This window comes from Grammomys surdaster, unplaced genomic scaffold (assembly GCF_004785775.1).
Source record: "Grammomys surdaster isolate TR1022 unplaced genomic scaffold, NIH_TR_1.0 174, whole genome shotgun sequence".
NCBI lineage: Eukaryota > Metazoa > Chordata > Mammalia > Rodentia > Muridae > Grammomys > Grammomys surdaster.
This window is the reverse complement of record NW_021604622.1, coordinates 21780812-21796040: the sequence shown is the minus strand read 5'-3', so window position 1 is coordinate 21796040 and position 15229 is coordinate 21780812. Positions and strand designations below refer to the sequence as shown.

At 39.7% G+C, this 15229-nt stretch overlaps 1 protein-coding gene across 1 annotated transcript in view; it reads right to left on the bottom strand.

The window, feature by feature from the left end:
• Positions 1 to 519: 519 nt before the first annotated feature.
• The window catches only part of Dnah5 (dynein axonemal heavy chain 5), a 237302-nt gene continuing 222592 nt past the window's right edge, over positions 520 to 15229 (bottom strand). The window contains exons 77-79 of the mRNA XM_028767581.1: positions 12812 to 12964; positions 12164 to 12395; positions 520 to 2189 (exon numbers count right to left, since the gene is read on the bottom strand). Coding sequence (XP_028623414.1) covers positions 2038 to 2189; positions 12164 to 12395; positions 12812 to 12964 — 537 coding nt within the window. The 3' untranslated portion in view covers positions 520 to 2037. The remainder of the gene's footprint in view (positions 2190 to 12163; positions 12396 to 12811; positions 12965 to 15229) is intronic.

Sequence of the window (15229 nt, the reverse complement as noted above, 5' to 3'; positions counted from 1 at the left end):
GAGTCTGTGACCATTTAGCATAGAGTATGGCAACAGGCAGACAGATATTACACTACAGCAGTAACTGAGAGCTTACATCATGATTCACAAACAGGAAACAGAAAATTAGTTGGTAATAACATGGACTTTTGAAACCTACCCCCAGAGACATACCTCCTCCAGTTTATACTGCATACAAGGTTGTCAGTAGACTCAGCCATTTTTCTCTCCCTCAGAATACTGATCACATTCCCATCAGCAGGAAGAGATGGGATGGAACCAGAGTGGCTAAGTAAAAAGGGGTCTTGCACCTCATCCTGGCTTCATGGCTACCTGAAATGCATTTTATAATTGTATTGTGTCCTTTTCTATTTGTGTCTCTGGAACTTGCAAATCTATACTAACAGGTTGTGCCACAAAGCTATATGAATTATAAATTTTCAAATTTGATAGAATAGTTCTGACAGCGTATTTTCTAGGTTTTCAATAGCAATTACCCTCTTTCAAGGAAAACAATAGGCAATCACAATTCAGCCATTTACTAATGATCTTTTATTAATTTATATCACATTCTAATTTTTAATTATCTGTTCTTGAAATAATCAGCAATAATTCTTAAGGAGAGACTGATATATTAATCCATGCAAGAGAAGTGATTTAAGCAGGAGCAGTATCACCTATGATCAGTAGGAGTCACACTAACTAAACAGGTACAAAGTAATGATGCTGATCACAGACCTGTATGTGGTGGGGAGCAGACACCCTCCCCACCCACTGCACACATAGAAAACCTATTACCTCAGAAGAAACTGCAGCTAATAATCAGACCTACAGCTGAACCGCAATTCTAATCATAATGCCAATTACACTTCCTGGTCAATACATAGTAAGTGAAGCAGAAGGTCATTTGTAACCAAAACTTAAAACAAAATAAATGAAGAATTTCTTAGTTAATTAAAAACCCCTTTGGTTCCCTCACACACCTTGTAGAGCTTTGATCATCCCTATTCTTATTCTAGTTACTACATTTTAAATTGTTGTTTTTAGTTTCTTATATTATTATCTATTTTTTGTCTACATTCAGACTCATTTTATAGCTGCAATAGCAGAGAGATCAATACTTTGTAGATGGTATGTTTCACTCATTAGTATGCTTGTCATTTCTTTGAATGAACTCTCCAATACCACATTTCAGAGTTGTCTAATACCTCCTAGTTTCTGTTAGCATAGCTTTACAGTTGAGCATTTGGAGCAGGTTCACTTATTTCCTTTATTCAATACAACTTTGTATATAAAATTTGTCTTTATTGAGTTTAACCCCTTGATATAGAGCAATAAGGAGCTAAGCCTGTGGGTGTGTTGTTTTTTTTTTTTTTTACTGTTTCTTTCTTTGTTTAAATTCTATTACAGTAAAATTGGATCAATTTACATTGTTCTAATAATGTGTGAATACATCAGCGGAACAGACCCCACACTTTTTAAGACATCAATCATGAACTTCTTACTAATTATAAGTAACACTGAAATGTTGCTCTACATGTTTACACTCCAAGTTCACCTGCGTTAACTATTTACAATCTTAATCCATCTTCTGTTTCCTGTTGCTTTGTAAAATTAATTTGCTGCTTGAAGCCTTGAATATAAGTCTCCTGACATGGCCAAAAAAGCAAAAGGTAATAGAAACAAAACTCACACAAGCTTCCCATGTTACTTTAGAGAACCTAGCTGCTACCAGAACCACATTAACAGACAGAGAATCCCTTGGAGGTAATAGCATCCGTTTAACATAGACTTTGGATAGAAAGAAAAAGAAAATAGATGATTAGAGATTTGATGCCCACAGTTCATTAGGAGGTTGATAACTATGGCTTTAAATCATAAGGTTTTTTTAAACAGATGCAGGAGTTAATCAACAGTAACAAAACATGTAAAATGCAGCTAAGGGTCCAAAGAAGTGTATGGGGCTGTGTCACCTCATTTATTGTGCACAATAGTCCAATTTATGCATGTCCAGTACAGAGATACAAAGATTAAAATACTTTGGATCATGTGTTTCTGTTACTTGACATCACAAAGAAGGGCAACCCCTCGGAGAATCCAGTGTTCAGGGGCCTGGGCTGTCTTGAGGTCCACAGCAGCAATGTAGTTCAAGTCTGTTCGAACTGGCTTCTTGTAGATGGGACAGCAGTACAACCGAGGATCTCTTGCAGCTACAAAACACAATTAATAGCAGAAAGGAATTTGGTTCATTTCTAAGAGAAGCATCTCAGAACACAAGCCAGGTCTGTATATTCTGGAGGTCATTCCAAGGATGGACAAGGCAGAGAATGAAGAACTACCTCCTGAGACTGTAGGATCCCTTCATGTGGCAGGCCCTATCACACCAGCTATAGCAAGCAGTCAGCTTCATGTTGGTCTTGCTAGCCCCTCACCTATGACCTCAACAGCAATGTCTACTCACATTCTTCCTCTTTCACACCACATATAAATTTGGCATTCCTTTCTACTCATTCCTCTTGACCTCTCCTCCTCAGGTCTTATGCGCCCACTTCCTCTTCCTTCACCATGCTTTTAAATCAGTAAGTGGTTGTCAAACAGATGCAAGTGTCAGTCACCAATGACAAAATAAAATAAATACAACTAAGCATCCAAGAAGGGAAGCATGTGAGGCTTGCGTTTGGCACAAGGATCTATCGACTTTTGATTGTGCTGTATAGCCTTTATTTTATATTCATTTGTTATTCATAATCTCATTTTCAACCTTCTGTACTGTAGTTTTCATCACATTTAAGTCACAGGAAAAGGAATATCCCCAGCCAAACAAAGTGTTGTGAATTTCCTTTATAAGTCCTAAAAATAGCTGAGAAACAGCCATGGCCATGAGATTCAATTCTCCCTTGAGGATTGGGAAACAAAGAAACAGCACAGTCTGAGGTTCAGTTCTTCTTTAAAGAGTACAGAGATAATGCAATTTCCAAAAGCAACTATGCAGCCTTAGTGTCTATCTAGCCCTCAAAGACCCCCCCAAAATAAATCACCCACGGGCTCTTTCCCGCCAGCTTTGGACACCCTGTGCTCATAGGTAGGGCCGAGTCTGAAGAGCATGAAACCTACACAAGTTGTGCAGGCCCTCTTTAATAAAATGTGTGAAATTTTACAAATATTAATTAAACCTAGGAGCAGTGTGGGAAATCACAGTCCGTTCGCACCTTACGAAGTGCGCTCTGCCCACAGCAGTTTACCTTCATGTCTGTCTCATGTCCATCTCAGGAAGCAGTGTGTTCTTCTATGTTCTCTTTGAGACTGTAAAACCTTTCAAAACAAAAAGTCTCACCCACACTAATCCCCGCACTACTCTGGAAAGCATGTAGAGCATTTTGTATTACTTGTAACTACTCAGAAAGAGCCACATTTCACTAAAAGTGAAACTTGACTTACCGTGTTAGTTTAATGAAGCTGGGCACAGGAGTAGTTCAGATTTTAGTAACAAATTACAAAAGCAAGGTAAAATCTTATTTAACTGAATATAACCTTCATCAAGCTATCTGTATGTTTTTAAATAGCCATTGTAAATTATCTCAAAGAGTTCTCTATACTATACAATACAATACAATACAATACAATGCAATGCTATACTATACTATACTATACTATACTATACTATACTATACTATACTATATTTATTATATGTAGGTCTTGACATAAATATTCTGAAGTACTGAATTGGTAGAATAACAGAGGTTATTCTACCCTGAGTGAACATATGAGGACGTTTAAGTTTAGCACAACTATGGACTTGCCTAGTATGCAGTGAATGAATGCCAGGAATGTTGCAAACAACCTATAATTCAGAGAATAACAAACTACAATGGGGTTATCCAAAGCAAAAGCATATACAGTGTCCAGCCTGGAAGACCTTGTACAACAAGAGCAGGTCACAGTTACTACAATACTTAACAGCTCTGTGTGGACTTGATATCATTAAAGTTATCATCACAAATAAACAACAGTATGATATCCAATAACTCTCAAATTTAGATATTCCTCCTTCACTTATTCTTAGGATAATGTTAGCAACACTAGTTGAGAAAATATGTAAAATGCCATGTCTGTCTGTCTGTCTGTCTGTCTGTCTCTCTGTGTGCATGCGTGCGTGCGTGCGTGCGTGTGTGTGTGTGTGTGTGTGTGTGTTTGTGTGTGTAAAATTCTGATCAAGTAAATGGCTGGCAATGAATCACAGAATATTAACTAAACTAACTGATATATTTAAATCCCTTAATTCTAAAACCTACAAGCTTCCAGAAAACACACAACTAATTGTTCTTGTTGTAAATTTGATTAACAGTCATTTTATAAACCTCGAAGTAAGCTATTAGAGTCTTACCTCTTAGTCTAACGATGATTATAACAATTATACCTTGTACAATATTTGACTACTTGGATTTTAATTCCAAAATAAATTGGAATTACAAAATAACAGAATCCTTTTTAATAAGCAGAGGAAAACACTTCTCTGAAATGTTTGTTCAGTTTTATTTATTTTTAATTGATTCTTAACTGAAGATGCTCACGCCAAGTCACAGCACGTAGCAAACATCTGAGACAGGATTAGAAGTCGCCCCATGACTTTCATGGTGAAAATCCTACCACACAACAGATTGTGTGTGCCCAATACCCTGCTTAAACAAGTAACTTTGAAGGTAAGTGTTCAGGGAGAACAATTTAGCTACATATGTTTCAAGCCTGAGGGTTCCAGAAAACAGATTGTGGGGGATGAAAACTTGTGGACTCCACACTGAGGATCATAAATATCTTAATAAATTGTCTTAGAGAAATTCTGCCTTCTAGCCACTTAACTTCCTTATCTATCCCACGCATTCATTCACATATACCACATATGTTTCTCCCAATACTCAGAGTAACCAGCTTCCCAGTTCTTAAACATTTCCTTTCCTTTTACTCTATAAATGTCACTCTTTCCATCTTAAAATTCTGTGATTTAAAATGACAATGATAGTAATGCTAATAAAATTATTTCATTTTGCAGCTTCCGAATGCTCAATGTGGTGGCTTCAGTTATGTAAACAACTCTGTTGTGGATACTGTCGTTACCTAAGGTCCTTTTCTCTAATGACAGATTAGAAAGCTGAAGCCTAACGGAGTCAGACACTTCTCCAAGACTGTAAAACCTTAAGAATCAAACGTAGACCGAAGGCCCACAGCTAATTAGGCTCCTAATCTTTGCAAAACTTGGCATGTGCCATATGGCTGGCTCCTGGTCTTGTGCCATGTATGGCTGACTCCTGGTCTTATTCCATGTATGGCCGACTCCTGGTCTTGTGCCATATAGCTGACTCCTGGTCTTGTGCCATGTATGGCTGACTCCTGGTCTTGTGCCATGTATGGCTGACTCCTGGTCTTGTGCCATGTATGGCTGACTCCTGTCTTGTGCCATGTATGGCTGACTCCTGGTCTTGTGTCATGTATGGCTGACTCTTGGTCTTGTGCTATGTATGGCTGACTCCTGGTCTTGAGCCATGTATGGCTGACTTTGGTCTTGTGAAATGTTTGGCTGTCTTGTGACATGTATGACTGATTCCTGGTCTTTTCAGCAGGATGTGATAATGAAGTAGACACTCCAGTTCAACTTGCAGCATATTCCAAAGCAAATGGTCAGCGTTTGCATGCCTCCCACAGTGGCATTGCTGTTTGCTAGTATCAGCCACACATGGCACAAGACCAAAGCCAGCCATACATAGCCATCAGCAAACCTAGCAACCTGAAACTTCAAGACTTGTTGTGAAGTTTAAATAAAAAATACATATGTGAATGTCCACTAAAATATAGTACTTGATGTCATACACACCATTTGTTTTTTCAAGTCTCCATTCAACACATATGCTTACACATGCATGTGCACATATTCTCATGCTCACACATGCATGTGCACATGCATGGACACATGCATGCATACATATTCTTATGTTCACGCAGTCATGCACACACACGTGCACATATTCATGCAAACACATATACACATATTCATATGCATGCACACATATATACATGCATATCCTCATGCTCACACAGGTATACACACATGCATGCATACACATGCATGCATACATATATATGCACACACACAAATCCATGCATGCATATGCATGTGCACACACATACAGGCACATTCATGCACACAAACACATGCAAACACCTTCATGCTTACAGATGCATGTCTGCAGACATAGACATATGCACAATTTTACTTTTCACTAAGACACTCTCCCCAGATTGATGCTCCCCATTTCCTTTACAGAGTCCTAGATTTGCAAATTAGAAGTGGATTAAGTGCTGTGGGGCTCCAAGAGTCAGGAAGTTGCCTCTCAGCGCCTTATGTAGCTTTCCCTACTTCACAGATACCTCTACAGTCTTGGATGACAGCTGGTCAAGGCGCACTGGTTAGAAATACATTTATCTGGCACAAAATAACCTCCTAAGCTTCAGAAATGCTGAAACCTCCCTCACACCCTGCTGAGTCTTCAGAGGAGCAGCACCATAATCCTACAAACATTCCAATCCCTCTGTCCCCTCCAGCTCTCTTTAGCTACAGCCCTGAAGTTTGTTTAGACACAGGATTCTGTCAAGATAATTCATTCTATAGAGTGGTATATTTTCTACTGTATTCTCAAAGGAAGTTTGGAAGAGGCAGGTAGAGAATCTAGAATTTGTTTGTACATAGTTTTCCCATTTTTGAGAATCCCATAAAACTTTAGTGTTTTCCTGTGATGTCCACATGATAAACATGAACTGTCTAATCAAAAGATATGCCATTCCTATATTTTAGTGTTCTAAATATTTAGATAGTTTCCAGATATCTTCCTTTGGAAAATAAATAAATCAGCCCTGTTTCTGTACTTCAATAACAACTTTATTTTGAAGTGATAAAATCACCTTCCTTATTAATGCAAAATCTGCTAACTGAGATTTTTAATTTTAAAGTGCTACATTTGGGGTGTCATTTGGTCATTAACGATGCCACGCTTCTGTATCTCAATTAGAACTGTATTAAGTTGCCAGAATGAAATGAAATGTTGAACATGAGGGCAGCAATCATGGTACTAAGTTTTCCATTAGCAAATATTAGTCTCCTCAACCACAAAGAAAAACAAGCTTCAACCAACATCGGCTAAAAACCAAGAAAGGATAAAGAACCAAATCGTATTTCTATTTCCCATGTCCTGAAAGGATTCTTCTTCCTTCTGCTCCTTTTGTCACTCAGCCCTTGCCTGCTTCTGCTGAGTCTCAGCACTGACTAGCTCAGCACTGACTGGCTACAGCTGCCCAATAAAAATCTGTCATTAAATAATAAAAACATTTCCCCCATGATGAAATGATGACTGTATTGTGGCCATGCTGATGGGTTGAATGCAGAATTGCCTTGGACTTTTACAGTCTGGTCACAAGGAAAGAAAAGCAACACCCAGCTCACTGGAGGAAGGTCATCTCTCTATTTTACATGGAACACGTTTTCACAACATGTTGCCTAAACACAATGATAGGATGAGGCAAACTTTCGAGGAAATATTTTGGGTAAAAGGAATGTGTCATTAATAATTCTATAAAATAACTCTTGCCTCAGTTGTAACTTGGGTCAGCCCTTCCTTCTGACTTCAGAAGAAGTTTAGCCACAAAATCCAGAGCAACACCTGTGCCAAGCCATGTGCTGGTAACCCACACCTCCAGCACTGGGGCTCAGCTCCTCCCCATGGGTGCCCGCTCCTTCATACCTTCAGCTTCAATTCTCAAGGAAATCCACAGCTCCTTTGACAGGAACTCTCCAAGCTAAACTCTTTCTAGAAAACTTCGTGCAATTCACGATACCCAGCATGGGTCTGAGGGTGCTTGGTACATATCACAAATTAAAAAGGAAAGCTGGACTTAATTTTGAGTTTCTTCTTTAATGTCATTATTGTTACAGTTATAGCTTAAACATTAAAGAACAACTGTACTGAATGTATCCATGGCTCCTCCGTATCAGGCTTTTAAAAACTTGTGTATAGACTTTATCTTAGAATGACCTTCTTCTTCTTCTCCTCCTCCTCCTCCTCCTCCCTCCCTCCCTCCCTCCCTCCCTCCCTCCCTCCCTACCTCCCTCCCTCCCTTCTCTTCATTCTTATATTGCATCTCTAGTCAAAGAAATAGATTTGCACGGAGATCTCCAAGATCATTCCAAACTCCACAGTCTTAGCTCTGGATCTTAATCCAGAGTTCAGGAGTAGACAGTGGAGAATTGAGCTTTCTTGTACCTGAAAATATGAAGATGCTGAAGGTCCCCAGGTACTGCTCTTCTTTGCCCTCTTGGTCACTGCAAGAAACTGTGCTATGATCCTGCTGGCCTTGGTTTTGATTCAACACCAGCAATTATGTGTGGGATTGTATTTCTTATACCCTATACCAGCCCTCTGTAATCAGAGTTACATTATTGCTAGGTCACAATGCTCTAGAATGGTGACATATACTGAAACACAATGAGATGTGGCACAGCTGGGATTATGTTTCTCTCTCTCAACCCTAGCATAACTCCACCAAGAGCAACGCAGGCAGTTCTTGGAACACACACACACACACGCACCAGGAACATTCTCTGGCATGGACTACAGCTGTCCAGTCTGTGACTTCATTTTTTCTCTGCACTTCTGGAGCTTAGACCTTCTGTTTGAAAGATTCTACCACCCAGGCCCACCATAGTGAATTGAATAAGAGACTTCCCCATAAAGACACGTATTCAAACACTTGGTCCCCAGTTGATGGTGCTGTTCCAGGAAGTTATGGAACTTCGAAGAGGTAGAACCTTGGGAAGTGTGTCACTGGGGGCTGGCCACAAGAATTTATGGACTGTATCTATTCATGAAGAGAGGAACCCCTAAATGAGTCAGTCTCTCTCTCTCTCTCTCTCTCTCTCTCTCTCTCTCCCCCCTCTCTCCCCCTCTCTCTCTCTCTTTCTCTGACTCTTTGCCTTTCTGTTTCTGACTGTCTGTCTCTCAATCTCCCTCCCTCCTATACACACTGACACCTGCACATGCTCTCTGACACTGTACATTCTCTCTTACACCTGCACATGGTCACTGTCAGTTCTTATAGTCACCTCATTTAAAGCCATTAATGCAGATTAACAGATGATGAGCTGTCACTCCTTTGGGAGATGTCAGGTTAGCTTCCTGCAAACCTCTGAGAATATCACATTTATCACCAACCAATCAATATATAATCCTGTTTATGTGTATTTCTGTTTGATAGCACCTTTTTAATGTATCCTGCTAGTCCATTAACCATCAGTACCACGAGCACCATAACTTCCACCTAAAGGAAGTCTATCCAATACATACATTGTCTCCATAAGTTAGGTTATAGGGACTTCCTATCTTTAGAAAGGTAAATTTTCTTTAAGTACTATACTGGGAGGAGTAATATTAAACAGAAAAATAAATTATATAGTATACATTATTATATATAATATTTTCTGTCATGCTTCTATACACTTTATATAACATATATAAATGTATGCATTATATGTGTATTTATATAAGTTATATATAATATATTAGATATATAGAAAGAAGCATAACAGAAAACGGACCATGTAAATGGCATTTGTTTTTAGTATAATTGCTCACACCAGGAGGCAGAGCATTCCTGTATTCAGCCTCACCTCATAGTCAAGGTGTTTATCAGGCAGCTCCAATAGTGTGCTTCTCTGTGCACACCTAAGGATGATTGCAAACACTGACATCAGTACTACGGATAAATTTTAATATAAACACCAAATATGCAAGTATCAAGACCTGATGACATTTGCTTCTTGTATCTACCACAGTCTTTCAAACTGATCCACAAGAATGGGCATCTTGTCTGGTCTTTGTCATTGCAACTTTACCTACAGAGTGACATTTGGCAGATGGCAAGAGTCAGGTAGACAGTCACTGAATGACTGGGCGAGCTCATGCTACTTTTCCCTCTACCAAGAAGAGTCTTTCTTCAGCTCCAAGCCACACTCATTCTTGTCCACATCTCAGAATGGGTATAACCTAAGCTGTCACTCATACTTGTTTCCCTTCTGTTTCCTATGCATTCTCAACACACAAACATCGTAATGTTTTTCCAATTATATTTTAGTACTAATTATGATTGATTTTGTTCACTAGACTATGTATCCTTATGAGCAATATCTGGTTCATAATTGTCTTTGTCTACTAGCCTGTATGGCTGTAGCTAATATACGTTAAACAAGTAGTGAGTGTTTGCTTCGAAATATTTAGGAGCTGCAGAGAAAGCTAAGCAATTACTCTTCTTGCAGAGACCATGATTTCTTTCCTAGCACACACATGGCAATTTACAACCATCTATAACCCAGTCATAGGGCCTCCAGACCCCTCTTCTGGCTTCTGTGGATACCAGCCATGCGTGTAATGCAGAAACATACATAAAGACAAATCATTCATGCACATAAATAAATATTAAAAATTAAATAAATACTTAACCCAGGTCTAGTGTCATAGACTTGGGAGGCTAAAACAGGAGGATTGCAAGTTCAAAATCAACCTTTACCTTGTACATGGGAGGCCCTGAATTCAATCCCTAACACACACACACACACACACACAGAGAGAGAGAGAGAGAGAGAGAGAGAGAGAGAGAGAGAGAGAGAGACAGAGAGATAGAAGAAGAAGAAGAGGAGGAGGAGGAGGAGGAGGAGGAGGAGGAGGAGGAGGAGGAAATGTAGTTCACAATCTTTTCTCCCAGAGCCAAGTATCCTAGTGGGATACTTCTCCATGGGATCAGAATACCATCAACTCTTAAACATATGCTATCTCTTCCTTTACTTATTCAAAGAAAAATGCACTTATATCAGTAAATCACTTCTTCCTGGGGAGCCATCATCATGCCTGTCTCTGGAGCTCATAGCTCATGCTTGCAAAGGAACCCAGTTCCCTGGAGGGAATAGAAGGGAGGTTTGCCGGAAGACAGCTGGATGAGTGTAACAGAACCCTCTAGAAAATGGGAAGCCACAGTGGGAAACACTCGATGTGTTTTTAGATTTCTGAACTAGAACTTTGATATAACGTAGAGCAAATGAGTGTTCCGTCAAAACAGTATTATATATTGGATAAAACAGGAACCCAGCATTTTACACTTCGCTCTATGATTAGGCCAAATACCTCCAGCCATCTATATATATTTCACATCCTGACTCAAACCCACAAACAAGTAGTGCTACACTTCTTGGTGAGTCCTGTGTACAAATGTGGAGACACGGAGATGCAGCTCCCAGGCAGGATCAAGTAAGGACTGGTGAAAGGCGCAAGGAGGGGCTGGAATGCAGCCCTTGAGAAGAAAATGTTTTTCTCACTTGGCCTGAACTATGTTCTGCTTTGAACTGCTTTTGTGGAAGTGGCTCTCAAGGTCTCTGAGTTATAATAAGTACTGGGATGAGTTGTTAATTAAATGTTTTAAGAAGAAGCATTTGTTTAGTCTTGCCTATATTCCTGGTATTACAGGAATAAAGATTTTATGATTTTAGCTTGCCAAAGGGAACTTGAAGGAATGCATGTTTTTATCTCTATAAGGCTTAATAAAGTTTGTGGCAGTATGCGGTTGCTTCTGCCTTTGCGATGCATCACCTGTGTCCCAGGTTCTTTCACGACCAATACCCGGGGTTCCCAATGCACAAGATGTTGACATACGAATTAATTAATTAATTAAAAATAAAAAACTAACAAACAAACAGAAAATGATATTACTTGCCTCACTCCCTCTTCCTGTCCGTTCCTCGATATCAGGCCAGGTCCGACAGCTCATGATGCTCAGTTCTTGTTCTTTTTGTACCATAGTTATCTTACACTTCTTCACTCCATGTATTTCTTTCTGATCTCATTGGTGGAACTATATCTATCATGTATATGCTATCTGCTTTATCAAGAAGGCAAGAATTTACTATTGTCTGTATAACAGTACCCAAGCAAAGGTCTGGAGATCAGTAGGTATTCATTAATGAGAGGTATGAATATGGAACTGGTGGATATAGTACAGTCACTATTGCCTGATAGCAAAATAATGAGACTATGTATTTCCAACATCAGTCGATCCTGTAATACCAACCCTTTTTGAAGATGCAAGACAACTTACTATTGTTTTCTGCAAAAATCCTTATGACAGGCATCAGCTCAAAAAGCACTTTGGGTTTGGATTCAATGAGCTTCATGTTCCTCTTGTCCCAGCCAGCACCCTCAAGATATAAGCCGTAGACATAGACCCCTTCTGTCGGAGGGGCAGAAATGTCGTCCTTCATAAATTTTGTGACCTCGTTGCAAAGAACCATATTATCCAAAGCCCATCCTTTGTTGGCTCGAGTTATTTCCTATTCAAGTGAACAAAAAGACATGGGGAACAATAACAAGCTTTTCTTAATAGAAAGAGGAAAATGAAGATCAAGTTATTCCAAATGATCCCCATTCAAAGGAACTAGGGTAATATTTAAAGAATTTAAAAGATTCTCTCTCTTTTTTTTCAAAAAAAAAAACTCATGTTCTAATTCATCTATTTGTACTTTAAAGAGGGGAACTATAAAATCAAATCAACATAGAAATAAATAAATAACAATAAATAAATGCTTGCAGCCTGGAAATAAGTAGCTATGTTTATCATCACAACAAGGTAACTGCTAGTACCAAACAGAGGTAGTCATTGTCTGTCTTATTATAAGCTATCAGGAAATAAGGGAAGGCTGTAGAGAGAAATCACAGTAGCACAATGAACCTCAGTCAGAGCTATTACCTGTCGCATCGCAGTTAAGAATCCCTGGGGATTAAAGAAACCTGTCATCCAAAAGCAGTGGGGTCTGCCATTGGAAACCCAGGACGTGAACTGGCAGTTTCTTTCTAGAAGTTCAGTAAACCAGAAGCCCAGGGTACTAGAAACCCATGATGCCTGAAACACATAACATCAAAAAAAAAATCCTTCAATCGAGGTTTTATTCAGCCCTGTAAACTGAGCTCACTCAGAAAAACAAAGAAGCAACAACTTCATTGTTACAGTGCAACAGTCCTTTCAGTCTTGCATTTCCACTGAGCTCTGACCCATAAAGTTTTCAGATTATTCTTTCTCCTTCACATTAATGATGTGAAGGTAAGTTAATGATGCAGATTCACAGAGCAACAAAACATGACGCTACAGCCACCCTCCACCTGCGGATGTATTCACCACCAGTTCTGAAGATTTCAAAGGCATCTATGGAAGAAAACTTAACAGGCTTCCATCACGATCAGGCTACAATTTCGATAGATGCTGTAGAAGACGCAATTTTTATTTATGTAAGTAAACTCATGGCATCATCAAGATAGGTCAACACTTTAAGATGCATTCTGTGTGCAATGCATCATGGAAGCCATTCTCTGTTTATCTTAATGAGGTAAACAACAGTTGTTCCCTTGAGTATGTGCCCCATTAAGGAGCAGAAAGGGAGATCTAGCTTCCTTTACCACCCACAATTCATTTGTGCTCTCCACTTCTAACTTTCTCCCCGAATTCATTTGAGTAATTTCTTTTATGACAAGGAGCATGGATGTCATTAAGGCGGCAGGAGCAGCACCGTGGGGAAGAATCTGCAAATCATAGGTTATAACATTTCACTGTAATTGCAACATTTTCAGTAGGAATAAATGTCGTAATCAACCTGGGTAGGAATCCCACTTGAATTTCAAATATCATTACAATTAATTTCCCTATATTTCAAGAGTCAATGCAATTCCACAGACTGATAGTAACATTAATAGAAGAAAAACTGCATAAAATGATCATAATTTAAGAATTAGGTAGCTCATCCTATCTTACCTTTATGGGTGTGTTAGGTAAAAAATAAAATAAGTGCTAAAATCACATTTGGTCTCAGAATAAAGGGAATATTATATGAGTGGCTGCTGCCTGCAAAGACTTGTCCTGCTCCAGAGCTTCTCTGGGGCTGAGTAAGATAGCTTAGAGGAAACAAATATGCAAGACCAGTGACTTGGAAGGCTCTCCATCTGTTCGTGGTGAGAATGGGAAATTCAAAAGGGAAATGTTCCAGGCTTTGCACTGAATTTGTGAAAGCTGAGAAAGAAGGAAAGGGGCTCCAGTCAATGCTACTTCAGTGTTCCTAGGTCATGTGACTCAAGTGATGCCTAGTGACATCATCAAATAAGGTGGAGAACACACAAGAAGTACTAGTTACCACACATTGGTCAAGATCTGAGGAAAGACACATGAGGCTCAACATAGAGAAGACTTGTGAATGGGAGGTGTGCGTGTGTGTGTCTGTGTGTGTCTGTGTACAGGCATGCCAATACACATGTACACACTTTCAGAAACCAGAGAAGAAACTAGGGTGTCTTGGTTTATTACTCTCCACTCTCCTACTTCCTACCCAAACAGGCTCCCTTGCTGAACTGGGAGCCTGCTGTCTTTCAGGATCTGCCTGTCTACATCCCCTAGTGTTGAGGTTACAGGCATACAAAGCCATGCATGACTTTTAGCATGAGTGCTGGAGATTTGAACTCAGGTCCTCGTGCTTGTTTAGCAAGCACAATTACTTAGTAATAAAACACCTCTGTCCTAAACTCATCTTTCCCAAGACACTTTCGACCCAAACCTCAACAATCTTGCTCTGTCAGTCCCGTGTACTTCATCTTCAGCATCCAATACCATGAACAGAGAGGATACTCCTGAATCCTCCACCTCTTCCGTAACCATTGCCTCCCCACTCTCTATACACTGAAGTAAGTCTCCCGCAGGACAGACTGCTGCTGTAAAAGAGAGTAAATGTCTGCTATCTTCCTTGCACATCACAGCCCTCATAACCAGGGCTGTGCCAGATGCCCTTGTACTTTTTGTTATCTGTTCTTCACTTGGAATCATAGTTTTCCTTAGAGTCTTGTGCCTACACATACCGTCTCACCCATTCTGGTTTCTGTGACTTAATGAGTATCCTCTGGTAGTCATGTTGACTTGTACATATGCTGTGGATTACTGTCTGTTTTTCTTCCTTGTACCCTGTACCCGCACTCAGATGAGGTCAGGTGAAATATTAGATAAGGCTAGAGCCTGTGATTGGGCGGTGGAAGGGAAGGCAGAGCTGATAGTTTTAGAGAGAGGACAGAGAGAGAGAGAGAGAGAGAGAGAGACAGAGAGAGAGACAGAGAGAGAGAGACAGAGAGAGAG